Source organism: Phyllopteryx taeniolatus, chromosome 14 (genome assembly GCF_024500385.1).
Source record: "Phyllopteryx taeniolatus isolate TA_2022b chromosome 14, UOR_Ptae_1.2, whole genome shotgun sequence".
Taxonomy (NCBI): Eukaryota; Metazoa; Chordata; class Actinopteri; order Syngnathiformes; family Syngnathidae; genus Phyllopteryx; species Phyllopteryx taeniolatus.
In genome coordinates, this window is record NC_084515.1 from 8483094 (window position 1) to 8496381 (window position 13288).

A 13288-nucleotide genomic window follows, 5' to 3' on the forward strand; every position below is an offset into this window, starting at 1 on the left:
GACCATGTTGTACACTATCCCAACAGTAGGTGGCAGCAGTGTTGAACATTATAAAATAAATGCACTGTAATAACGAATTGGCCGACCGGAAGTGACCTTATTTACATAATTTTTGTTTCCACTAAATGATATAACTCGGCTCTCTTTTATAATAAAAGACGTACCAACAATTTGGTGCACACTCTCGTGAATGACAGCAACTCCGAAATCATAACAAGATGAGCTCACGTGAAGACCCTGCATCATCTCCAACGTACAGGCTAACGCTAGCTAGCCTCTATGATATGACGACAAGGGGAAAGATGCTCGAAGCAGGTGAGAGCTAATACGACACGGTATATTTATATTGACCCAAATATATTTTGACCCGAAAATTCCATTATCTTTAACAGTGTTTAAATTATTGTGCAAGGGTCCTCGGTTTACGACGGCATTTCGTTCTATGGCTTCGACGTAATCAGAATGTGTCCGTAAGTGGGAACGCACCGTAGTCTGTCATTAACCAATGCTAATCTATGAAGTCATAATTACAGTACCAACCCTTTCGCTACCACCTTATTGTGGTGGAGGGGTTTGTGTGGCCTAATGATCCTAGGAGCTAAGTTGCTGGGTGGGCTTCATGCCCCTGGTAGGGTCACCCAGGGCATACAGGTCCGAGGTGAGGAACCAGACAAAGCACAACTCGGACCACCCAATGATGGAAAACATACATGGACACGTTTCCCGACACTGGTCACTGGAGCCCCACTCTGGAGCTGGGCCGGCACCCTTGGAGCCCGAAGGTACACCGTGGGTCTCCCTTCCCCTGGGCTCACACTTTTAGGGTTGGTTGCAGTGTGAGCCCAGCGGCGACCGAAGGTGAGGAGCACCATGGCGGTCCGATTCCTAGCTACAGAAGGCTTCTCTATGGATGCAGAACGTCCCCTCTCTGGCAGGAAAGGAGCCTGAGCTGGTGTGTGAGGTTGAAAGGCCCTGACTGGATGTAGTTGGGCTCGCCTTGACACACGACTTGGACTCTGGAACCAGTCCTCTTGAGGGGTTAGGATGTGTCCTGAACACCTCCAGGCATGTCCTGCTGGGTGGAGGCCCTGGGGAAGACTCACTCAAGGACCGCCAACAAAACAGGACATCTCAAATGCAGAAGAAAAAACACTATCAATGAATTAAACCTAAAAAACAACACCAAGGTTCCACCAAAGTAATAATTTTATTTGCCCTGGCTAATAGGAAAGTAGTAATTGGTGTCAAGGAAGTATGTTGAAGTGATATATGTCACTTACCATGCTGTGAATTATTATTTTTTTTGTATTATATGTGTGTTGGCTCAATAAAGGTTGGGAAACACTGGTCTAGGGAATATATTTTCATGGTGGGGATTGTAATTAGTTTGTTTATTCTACTCTTGTAAAAGTGAAACAGCCATGAAGACTGTGATGGTGTTCATAGCTGGCTGAGAGTACACACCAACCAGCAGGTTGCCGTCATGAAGGCAGGCGAAAGGACGGAGTGTGGCAGTGGGGATCTCTTTGAGGACTGGGACTTCCCCTCGGATGACTCGTCTCTTTTCTGTGACAGCTCCACACCCATCTCCAGGCTACAGGGCCACATCACCTGGCTACGGCCACAGGTCAGACCCAATCCAAGAAGCCTGGGGCAGTTGGCAACACTACTGAGAATTTCCCTCCCTGTCTGTGTTGGTGACATTTTTTTAAATTACTGTGGCATACTTCTTTAACTAATGCTCAAGTTACACAAAACAGAATTAGTATTTTGACACATGCTATGTCAATTTAAATTCCAATTCAATCAAACATATCAGGGCCACACTAAAACAAATGTACAAATAATGTAATGTTAAAAGAATAAAAAATATTGTAAAATAACTATGGAATGTTAAGCAAATAAAATCCTTAATCGCGAGGAAAAAGTGAGATTTTTCTTTTTTCTGTTATTATGAGAAATAAATATCATTATCATTGCAGTTATTCTTCTCTTTTCTTGTGTGTGTGTGTGTGAAGGAGATCTGCCAGTCACCAGTTGTCTTCCCTGCCACTATCCACCATAGTCATGCCAAACAAGGCTTGCTGGGAGACTGTTGGTTTCTGTGTGCATGCTCCATGTTGCTCAAGAACAAACATCTTCTGGACAAGGTAGGAAACACTCTAAAATTCTGATACCATTAAGTCTTTCTTTGATAGATTACTCTTACTTTCTTACTCTTACCTTTTTGTAGGTCTTCCCACCGCACCAGCCCATGTGGGGTGACAGCAAGTACAGAGGTTCCTTTCACTTTCACTTTTGGGTGAAGGGAAACTGGACAGAGGTGACCATTGATGACCGCCTACCTTGTATTGATTCAGTTCTCTGCTTCTCACACTGCCACACCCCCTCTGCCTTCTGGGTGGCTCTGCTGGAGAAGGGATATGCTAAGTAAGTAGAGTGAAGAGTTATTGTATCCAATTCTATTTTGGATGGGAACTTTGACCACGTGCACACAAACACATCTTTTTTCAATGTGTTTTGGCCTTTCTTCCACATGCAAACTGTGTTTTATGATGCAGAAAATGCCAATGATATGATAATATTAACAATGTAACCCTAGTCATTTTCTTTGTAGTTGATCAAGGAAATGTAGTCATATGCTCATCCCTCGTCTGGATATGAAATAAAATGTTGTAAACTCGTTCGTACCTCCTCTTTACTTTTAAGACTTCACGGTTCATATGAGCGGCTGTGGGCTGGGCAGGTGTCCGAGGCCTTAGTGGACCTGACTGGGGGTCTTGCAGAGTGCTGGAGTTTGTCTCACTTTGGTTCAGAGGAGGAGCAGCACACATCAGAGGAGAACCACAATCAGGCCAGGAGACAAAGGCTGGACCTGGACATCATATATCCACTGAGAGCCACTTGTGCACTCAGTTGCTCTACTCAAAGCATCCCGGGAGGTGTGTTTTGTTTTTAGACTTTTAACAAATTTTCATGGCATCATCTGATCATCCATTTTTATTTAATGTTAGGAGACAGCGAGCTGGGTCAACACCATGCCATGGCTGTGATGGAATGGCTGGATGTGAAGACAGTAGCAGGAAGCAGGGTGCGACTGTTCAGGATCAGAAACCCCTGGGGGAGATGCTGCTGGAGTGGAGCCTGGACAGAGGGGTGAGGCGTTCATGATATTTATCACACTTCAATGTTTCAGATCATCAAACCAATTATGATATCTCACCAAGACAAAAGTGTAAATGATTATTTTATTTACTACGTTAAAAAAAAATCCAAACCTATGTGGTAAAGTAATTGCACCCTGAACCTAAAAACTGGTTGTGCCACCCTTAGCAGCGATAACTGGCGAAGTGTTTTGCATTGTTGTGGAGGAATTTTGGCCCTACCCTCTTCACAGAATTGTTTTAACTCAGTTATATTGGAGGGTTTTTGCATAGGGTGACCTACAAGAGCGGAGGTAGAAGCACACAGGTGGATTACATCTTGTGCAGACGATGTAATCTGAAGGAGGTTACCAACTGTAAGGTAGTGGTAGGGGAGAGTGTGGCTAGACAGCATAGGATGGTGGTGTGTAAGATGACTCTGGTGGTGGGGAGGAAAATTAGGAAGACAAAGGCAGAGAAGAGAACCATGTGGTGAAAGCTGAGACAGGACGAGTGTTGTGCAGCTTTTCGGGAAGAGGTGATACAGGCTCTCGGTGGACGGGAAGAGCTTCCAGAAGACTGGACCACTGCAGCCAAGGTGATCAGAGAAGCAGGCAGGCGAGTACTTGGTGTATCTTCTGGCAGGAAAGTAGAGAAGGAGACTTGGTGGTGGAACCTCACAGTACAGGAAATCATACAAGGAAAACGGTTAGCTAAGAAGAAGTGGGACACTGATAGGACCGAGGAGAGGCGAAAGGAATACATTGAGATGCGACACAGGGCAAAGGTAGAGGTGGCAAAGGCAAAACAAGAGGCATATGATGACATGTATGGCAGGTTGGACACTAAAGAAGGAGAAAAGGATCTATACAGGCTGGCCAGACAGAGGGATAGAGATGGGAAGGATGTGCAGCAGGTTAGGGTGATTAAGGATAGAGATGGAAATATGTTGACTGGTGCCAGCAGTGTGCTAGGTAGATGGAAAGAATACTTCGAGGAGTTGATGAATGAGGAAAATGATAGAGAAGGGAGAGTAGAAGAGGCAAGTGTGGTGGACCAGGAAGTGGCAATGATTAGTAAGGGGGAAGTTAGAAAGGCATTAAAGAGAATGAAAAATGGAAAGGCTGTCGGTCCTGATGACATTCCTGTGGAGGTATGGAAGCATCTAGGAGAGGTGGCTGTGGAGTTTTTGACCAGCTTGTTCAATAGAATTCTAGTGCGTGAGAAGATGCCTGAGGAATGGAGGAAAAGTGTACTGGTGCCCATTTTTAAGAACAAAGGTGATGTGCAGAGCTGTGGCAACTATAGAGGAATAAAGTTGATGAGCCACACAATGAAGTTATGGGAAAGAGTAGTGGAGGCTAGACTCAGGACAGAAGTGAGTATTTGCGAGCAACAGTATGGTTTCATGCCTAGAAAGAGTACCACAGATGCATTATTTGCCTTGAGGATGTTGATGGAAAAGTACAGAGAAGGTCAGAAGGAGCTACATTGTGTCTTTGTAGATCTAGAGAAAGCCTATGACAGAGTACCCAGAGAGGAACTGTGGTACTGCATGCGGAAGTCTGGAGTGGCAGAGAAGTATGTTAGAATAATACAGGACATGTACGAGGGCAGCAGAACAGCGGTGAGGTGTGCTGTCGGTGTGACAGAAGAATTTAAGGTGGACGTGGGACTGCATCAGGGATCAGCCCTGAGCCCCTTCCTTTTTGCAGTGGTGATGGATAGGCTGACAGATGAGGTTAGACTGGAATCCCCGTGGACCATGATGTTTGCAGATGACATTGTGATCTGCAGTGAAAGCAGGGAGCAGCTGGAGGAACAGTTAGAAAGATGGAGGCATGCACTGGAAAGAAGAGGAATGAAGATTAGCCGAAGTAAAACAGAATATATGTGCATGAATGAGAGGGGTGGTGGGGGAAGAATGAGGCTACAGGGAGAAGAGATGGCAAGGGTAGAGGACTTTAAATACTTGGGGTCAACCGTCCAGAGCAATGGTGAGTGTGGTCAGGAAGTGAAGAAACGGGTCCAAGCAGGTTGGAACGGGTGGAGGAAGGTGTCAGGTGTGTTATGTGACAGAAGAGTCTCTGCTAGGATGAAGGGCAAAGTTTATAAAACAGTGGTGAGGCCAGCCATGATGTATGGATTAGAGACAGTGGCACTGAGAAAACAGGAAGCAGAGCTGGAGGTGGCGGAAATGAAGATGTTGAGGTTCGCTCTCGGAGTGACCAGGTTGGATAAAATTAGAAATGAGCTCATCAGAGGGACGGCCAAGGTTCGATGTTTTGGAGACAAAGTTAGAGAGAGCAGACTTCAATGGTTTGGACACGTCCAGAGGAGAGAGAGTGAGTATATTGGTAGAAGGATGATGAGGATGAAGCTGCCAGGCAAGAGAGCTAGAGGAAGACCAAAGAGAAGGTTGATGGATGTCGTGAGGGAAGACATGATGGCAGTTGGTGTTCGAGAGGAGGATGCAGGAGATAGGCTCTCATGGAAAAGGATGACGCGCTGTGGCGACCCCTAACGGAACAAGCCGAAAGGAAAAGAAGAAGAAGATATTGGAGGGTTTTTGAGCATGAACTGCCCGTTAAAGGTCATACCACAGCATCTCAATTGGATTTAGTAAGTCAGGATTTTGACTTGGTCACTCTGGAACCATTTTTTCAGGTCGTCGTTCTGCAGTACAGTAACCCAAGAGGACCCTTGAGGACACAAACTGGTGGCCTGTTTGCCTTGTCTAGTGGACAGCAGAATTCATTGTTCCATTAATCACAGCAAGTTGTCCAGGTCCAAATGAGCAAAGCAGCCCCAGACCGTCACAGTGCCACCGCCATGTTTGATTGTACGCATACCTTCCAAAATGTTCATCTTTTGTCTCATTAATCCACACAATATTTCTCCCAAATTCTTGAGGATCTGCAAGATGTTTCTTGGCAAACGTGAGACGAGCCTATATGTTCTTTTTTGTCAGCAGTGATTTTCGCTTTGGAACCCTTCCATGGATGAAAGTCATGAAATTTAGAGTTACATGTTTTTAAATAGACAGCAAGTCAGCAACAATAGCTGATGTCCTGTTCTTTTTCAGGCCACACAAGTAGTTGAGACTTAATCAGTGAGGCACCAAGTTGTGCGCGTTCCAATTTAACCTAATAGTTTCAAGACCATCAATAGAATTCTTAATGGTCAATTAATCAGCCCGTCCCTATCACATGCCCATTGCCCATTAATTTTTTTTGTTAATATCAGCTCTTATATTGACTCTCATTAGATGGTACAATGAGTACAAGAAAGGTTATGTCAGTTAACGAGAGCCTGGGATGTTTGCGTCTGAGAATCTAATTTGCTCAATGGTTTTTATACATGGTCTGCTTTAGGTCACCTAATTTGCTCAGTCTTACTCTCATTGTCCAGTGGTGCAGGATGGCGTTCGCTGGATTCGGTCGATGCTTCGGATATCCAAGCTCGGGCGGCACAGGGTGACTTCTGGTTGGATGAAACCGAATTCCTGTCCCAGTTTGATGATGTCACAGTAGGCTACCCAATCAGTGAGGAGGGACACCTACGAAATATCTACACTGGTAATTCTCGTCTAGTATAATATGTCCCATTTGTACTTACAGTGGTACCTTGAGTTATGAGTGCACAAGTTTTGTTTCGAGCCAAAATGTACGGTGGAGCGGGGGACGGGGCCGAACCGCAAATAGCGAAAGCATGCAGATAATTGACGCCCATTATAATTGCATTCGTTTATTTGTTTATTTTTAACCCAAAGCATTCTTGAATAAATGCGGATAACCCGCTAATAAGTGCTTCAGGATTAAGAATAAAAAAGAAAAAAAAATGAAAAAAAATCTGCGAATCGGTAAATCTGCAGGTGTTTACTGTACAATAGTTATTTCTATTCTATTTACTTGTATTTATTCATTTACAAAACACTGCTATGTTGGTATTTTTTCCTGTGGCGGATTAAAGACATTTCAATGGAGAATATTTCCTTAGAAAATTTACTTGTATACAAGGAATTTGAGCTACGAGCTTGATCACGGAATGAATTAAACTTGTAAGTCAAGGTACAACTGTATTTCGCTCGTGTACCCTCTCAGTGAAATCTCAAACAGGAAACCCGCTGCCTCACCGGCATCACCTCGCTGGACGCTGGGTAAAGGGCATATCCTCTGGTGGAAGTCGAAACAGCAGCACTTACAGCAGTAATCCAAAGTTTTGGCTCAAGATGTACGAGAAAGGTGAGGTTCTCATATCCCTGCTGCAGCACAGGAAGTGGAGGCAATATGCAGACACACCCCAAGAGGATGACGTGAGGCGCCAGCACTACCAGGCCATCGCTTTACACATGTGGAAGGTTTGTGAAATCACACGTTTTAAAGTGCTGTGTGTGTAGCTTTGTGCCATCACTTTTTCTCTCTCCAGGTGGAGAAGAAACGTTTTCATCTGAGTCGTACTGTGAACAAAGCGCCATGTGCTTCTACTCACTGCCACGCCCACCAGAGAGAGGTGGTGCTTCCTGGTCAGCTGGAGCCCGGACACTACCTTGTGATCCCCAGCATCTACCAGCCAGGAGCAGAGGCCCGCTTCCTCATCAGGGTCTTCTCCTCCTCTTCCTCGTCCCTCAGGTATGCTAACGGCTTGGTGCAAATTGGGGTGACCGTCATGGTTATCAAATTTGCTTAGGGAGTATTCATATCTCCATCTTCATGTTGTAGTGTCATGCTCAACCCATTAAACAATCCAGAATGAGTTTATAGGAGACCTAATTTCGTTAAAAAATGACAGGCTAGTGTGCCAATAATAATTTATTATGGTCCGGTTGACGTGATCTGTCATGAATCATGTCCTCTTAGTGCCCTGTCGAGCCCAGCACCTCTACTGCCGTTAACTTCAGACGGAGAGTGGGAGACCAGTCACTTCCGGGGCTCGTGGGTGGAAGGAAGCTCTGCAGGAGGAAGCAGGAACTTCCCGTTCCACGGGAAGAACCCATGCTTCCCTTTTACGGTTTGTGAAGAGCCAGTTACGGCAGGCCTCAACATCAAGGTTACCCTGCGCCAGAGCCGTGCTGACACTGATCTGCTCCCCATTGGCTTCCATATTTATAAGGTGACTGGTCCACAACCCATTTAATAATCTCAAATCATGTTTTAATCGGACTTGGATGACTTTCCAGATACCAGCTGGAGAGCAATGTCATTCCATCCCCAGTGAGGACCCCGTTGCCAGTTGTGTTCCCCACTGCCACACTCAGGATGTTAGCTTGTCCTGCTCTCTTCCATGTGGAGTTTACCTCGTCGTACCATCCACATACCAGCCTGACTGCGTAGGAGAATTCACCATCAGCCTTGCTCAGAGAATAAACAGGTTAGCTTTGATACCTAGCTTTTCAATGTGTTTGGATTTTGTTATCACACAGGTGCAGTTGTACCGCAATGTACGAGTGACCCAACTTACGAGTTTTTCGAGATATAAGCCATTACTTAGCTGTTTTTTTTGGTCTTGAGTTCCAAGCAACACTTTGAGTTACAAGCGCTAGTTTGGGTGGCAGTGAACTTTGCAACACAAGAGGCCAAGTGCTTGCTTCAAGCTGTTTTTATTGCCACTCCCATTTGAAGTTTACTTTGAAACTAAACATAAAACAAAAAAGTACAAAACAACCCACACAACTATGCCGAAAGTCCGCTAGCTTAATGCTAACACATAACGGGAAACGCCATAGATAGGCTAATGAAACTAGCATTGATATTCCGGTAGTTACAAACCTTTAAACAATTAATATTTGAACCCACCGGTAAAAGCACATGCAGACAGAGCATACAATAATACTCACAGGCATATATTCGTTATCCTCTGTGAAAAACAATATTACCCTAGCTTTGTTGCGATAGACTTCTTGTCTTTCATCATCAAATCTTTGTGTTGTATTATGGGTGTAACGATTTGTTTTAGCAACAATTTGATTCATATAACGATTTGTGATTGTGGATTCGATTGAAGGTCGATATTGGTTCATTTAGAACAATATAATCTGAAAAGATTCAGTGGCTGGAAATCGATTCAGTAACTTTTTAGCCAAAAATTCATCCAGTGTGACAGTGGAATAAATACCTATAAACTGTTTCAGTGCAGCTGTAATTTCTTAGATTCTTGTTTCTTGTAAGGGACTTGTATAAAAACTAATTATGGGCATTAAATATAAAGATTTTACTGATGTGTTTTTCTTTTATGTGCTGTACTGTATGGGTTTTCTCAGGGAATATGAGTCTGCTTAATAAAAGTTGATTGATTGTATTGTTTTGCAACAAAACAAAGAGGAAAACAGCAACTTATTGTTATTTATATTTTTTCAGCTATGATTGTATTTTTAGACCTTTTTTCCCCTAGAAAAGAGACCTTTAATTGGTGTTAGAATTAAGAGGGGGTGCTTGGGCGGAATTATTTTTTTTTTAGGAATTGGGTTAATAATACATGGAGAGGTAAATAAATGAACAAACCTGCTCTTTGGAGCACAAATGTGAGATTGAAATAGCATCCAGTAGTTGACATTGTCGCTGGTTCTTGTGCGCCCGAGTTTCCCCTCGAGTGTACTCTGCTGTCGTTGTTAGCGGCTAGCAAGCTAAGCTAAGCAGCTTGAATGGCTTCAAAGTGCACATCAATTTGCACACACATGCATCCTTAATGATAATTTCTCGCTCGTCACCTTCTCATCTGCCATCCACCAGACAGACGGATGTCTTAAACTTAAACAGCACACACATACACTGTGATGTCTTGTCTAACCACTACGGAAAGGAGTGACTAGATGTGGGGCGCAGAAAAGGAAATGAAGAAGAGACGAATAAGTAGCCTTGAGTGCAAAGCAGCAGTGTATAGTGCTGTGTGGTAACTGAAAAATCAAGCAAAGTAAAAGGAATTGGAGACGTTATTCTTGGAAATACAACACCTCCACATAAAGCCTGGCATGCTTAAATACAGTGTTATTTCCTAGTATCGATACTATCAATTGATTACCTTTTTAAAACTATTTAAATCGATATATTTACCTCCAGAAGGCTGATTTGCTGAGCACAGCTCGATCCAGTTGGATCATTGGATTTTAAATCGATACATATATTGAAAACTTTTGTTTGTGTTTTTTCGGAGGCTGAAACGGATTAATGGCGTTTACCTTTATTTCAATGGGGAAAGATTATTTGAGGTACAAGTGTTTTGAGTGTGGTCACAGAAGGAAATAAACTCGTAAATCAAGGCACCACTGTATTTGTGAGAGTGGATCTGTATTTGTCTCCTTCAGGAGAGTTGTGAAAAGCCAAGAAAAGCTGGGAAAAGCCATTCAGGAGGTAAGTAAATTACATCATTGAATAGTAAAGTGGGGCACACACAGATTTTTGACATCTTATCCAATTTTTTTAAAATGTTAGAGACCCTACACGTGATGAGAAAAAATCTCCCATGTGTTTGCTTATTGTTCTATAGTGTGTTGTATACTGACTAACACGGCACACTACACACATATCTTCACTGGCAATCACGAACCCATCTCCACCCTTTATGCCACATGTATTTTTGTGCCCCCCCCCCCTTTTTTTTTTTTTTTTTTTTTTAAATTCCAAAGAATTTTGCTATGTGAATGTGAAGCTAATTAGAAAATAGGTTCCACTGGAAAAAAAAAAACAAAAAAAAACAATAGCAAAGTTTGTGAATAGCAAACTGTGTCTAGGTGGGGGTTCAATTATTTATTTATTTTTGTATAGTTTCAGTGTTTTCCATGGTCAGAAGATGGCAGCAGTGAATAATGCTTGTGTCTTTGTTGTGTGTGTGTGTGGGCGGCAGGTGTCTCACATCTCAATGATGCGAAGCTAGCCCTCTTTGCTGCTTCAATGATGTCGGTGCCGCATGATGAAAGGACTCCCCCTCCTCCCTACCGAGACGTGTGTGTGTGTGTGTGTGTGTGTGCACATGTACGGCTATGCATGTGCACCGTGACTTAGTGGAAATTTGTGCGTCGGGGAGCTTCTCTTCATCCTGAAAATCTGAGGCTGAGGGCCGATGAACAGCAAGGCACTCATTGGCCATTAGGACATCAGAGGTTGTCGGTGGGCTGGGCTGCTAATGAACTATGACGGGACTGGCTGGTGTAAACAAACAGCCGCCATTGAAGAAAGCCGCCACCTCTGTTGCTCATTCAGTCACTGATGCGCCCGTCGGACCGGAACAAAGGCTCCTCTCATGAGGTCCTCACAGAAGCCCTGTGGGCAAGGGGTGAGCGGGGTTGGTCTGCGACTGCTGAGCCAACCAAACCGGAACGCGACACAACCGTGCCACACTGAGCCAAAGTTGTCTACCAATCCCTCAGTCCCCCGCACACTCCTTTCTCAGCGTCCACTGTGTGTGTGTATATGTGTGCGGCTGTTCAGAAACATAGGTTATACCCTATATGTGCCCTCGATGTATCTCACAATGCATCATGAAAAGCAGTGAACAACCAATGGTCACTGGAAAAGCAATATATCCCATGAAGCATTGCACCAAAACATAAAAAAAGAAAAAACATGGAACGGACATAATTCTTTGTGTTTATGTTATAAAATACACTCATCTTAAAACAGTTACCCGACTTAAGACTTTGTCAAGATACGAGTCGTCGATGTGACGAATTTCTTACTTTGACATGCGAGCGCAACCTTTAGATACGAGCGCTGTATGTCGGCAGGTGACTCAACTCTGTTCACTCCAAGCAGGAGTTTGGCAGATATCATTAATTAATTATGTTCAAAAAAGACTTAAAGCGGTTTATTGCCACTCAGTGGGTTACCGTCAAACTAAACTTAAAACATAGAGAATTACACGTGCATTAAACTATGTAGCCTCCTCTACCTTAATGCTAACATACAATAGAAAATACCATGGGCACACGGGCTAACAATTAGCATCTACTGTATGTGGTGGTGGTGTTAACCTTTAAGTAATAGATATCTGAACACAAGCAAGCAACACATGGCGAAAGACCATATAACAGTACTCACAAGCATTAATTCTTTATCCACTGCGAAGAATGACTAATCTTACTGCCATACTGATCCTCCTGTCTTTTTGTGTCATTACTGTATGTGTTTATGAAGTATTATAGAGTTCTCTTTTCTCATTTAAAAAAATCATTACAAAAATGGGAGGTTGGAACAGATAATGGTATTTCCATGGGGAAAGATGAGTTGAGAGTTTTGAGTTGCAAGGGTGGTTGTGGAACAAATTCGAGTTGTATATCAAGGGACAACTATACTATCATTTGACTGATGAAGAATGAACTACAGTATATCGTCCACTGTATACAAATCCCTACATAATGATTGGGGAGTAGGGAATAAGCACACAATTCCAAATACAGACTTTGTCATTTCTGGGAGTTCACACCATGAATCTCCCGCACAGCACGCCCTTAAATGATGTCTGTACCGAAGCCATCCACTGCCTCCCTTTTCCGTCCCCCCTCGGACCACCGCTCTGACCCGAACAGAGCCTCTGAAGTGGCAGTGAAAACAGATGACAAGGAGCAGGATGCAAGGGATGAAACAAGGGACGCGGCACATCAGAGGAGGTCGGCCTGTGTGAAGAGAGCGCCAATTGGTTTTGTGTTGAGGCTGTGCGCGTTTGGCAGCGGGTTTGCCTCCTGCTCATCCACCATATCTGTCATTGAAAGGCCTGATGATTGACTCCCTGTGAGACAGTGCTGAGCCAATGAATAAAAGATTTGTTTTGTACTGTAGTTTTTTTTTTTTATAAATCTTTGAGGTCCCTATGGAGAATAAAAAGTTCATGAGAAGTTGCATGTGTGTAACTTTGGCTTTGACTGCACACCTAACCCACGAGAACAGTATTACAGTTACAGAATTTAATGTTGCTTTACTGTAAAGCAAAAAAACAGCAAAAAGCTGTCTAGTACTTCCTGTGCTTTTCATAGTGATTAAAGAAACCAAACTATAAGCAAAATGCAACATCTAAAACAGCAAGCCAAGTATGAAAACACTAAATTGTAACAATATTCTGCATATATGAAAGTCACAATGGATGATATGTAGAGTGGCTTAAAATTTTAATTGTTCACTGGTTATAAGTTAGAGCAGTGGGTCCCAATTTCACTT

At 43.4% G+C, this 13288-nt stretch overlaps 1 protein-coding gene across 4 annotated transcripts; it reads left to right on the forward strand.

The window, feature by feature from the left end:
* Positions 1-42: 42 nt before the first annotated feature.
* On the forward strand, positions 43-12973 carry capn10 (calpain 10). Of its 4 annotated transcripts, none has more exons than XM_061796858.1 (13): positions 43-315; positions 1412-1627; positions 2019-2150; positions 2234-2430; positions 2710-2942; positions 3015-3156; positions 6555-6721; positions 7247-7503; positions 7572-7774; positions 8003-8255; positions 8323-8513; positions 10444-10489; positions 12579-12973. In XM_061796858.1, the coding sequence occupies exons 2-13, from the start codon at positions 1484-1486 to the stop codon at positions 12591-12593; spliced, it is 1980 nt and encodes a 659-aa protein (XP_061652842.1). In that variant the 5' UTR covers positions 43-315; positions 1412-1483; the 3' UTR covers positions 12594-12973. The 4 variants fall into 4 exon arrangements, with proteins under 4 accessions (XP_061652842.1, XP_061652840.1, XP_061652841.1 ...); XM_061796856.1 differs by having other exon boundaries at positions 44-315; positions 10983-12973; XM_061796857.1 differs by having other exon boundaries at positions 44-315; positions 7262-7503; positions 10983-12973.
* The last annotated feature ends 315 nt before the right edge of the window (positions 12974-13288 follow it).

What these genes read in the sequence shown, in the direction of transcription:
- capn10 (XM_061796856.1), top strand. Translation starts at nt 1,484, where the DNA reads ATGAAGGCAGGCGAAAGGACGGAGTGTGGCAGTGGGGATCTCTTTGAG. An exon ending in TCCTCTTCCTCGTCCCTCAG is followed by an intron (nt 7,775 to 8,002) that starts GTATGCTAACGG and finishes ATGTCCTCTTAG; the next exon opens with TGCCCTGTCGAGCCCAGCAC. An exon ending in CTTGCTCAGAGAATAAACAG is followed by an intron (nt 8,514 to 10,443) that starts GTTAGCTTTGAT and finishes TGTCTCCTTCAG; the next exon opens with GAGAGTTGTGAAAAGCCAAG.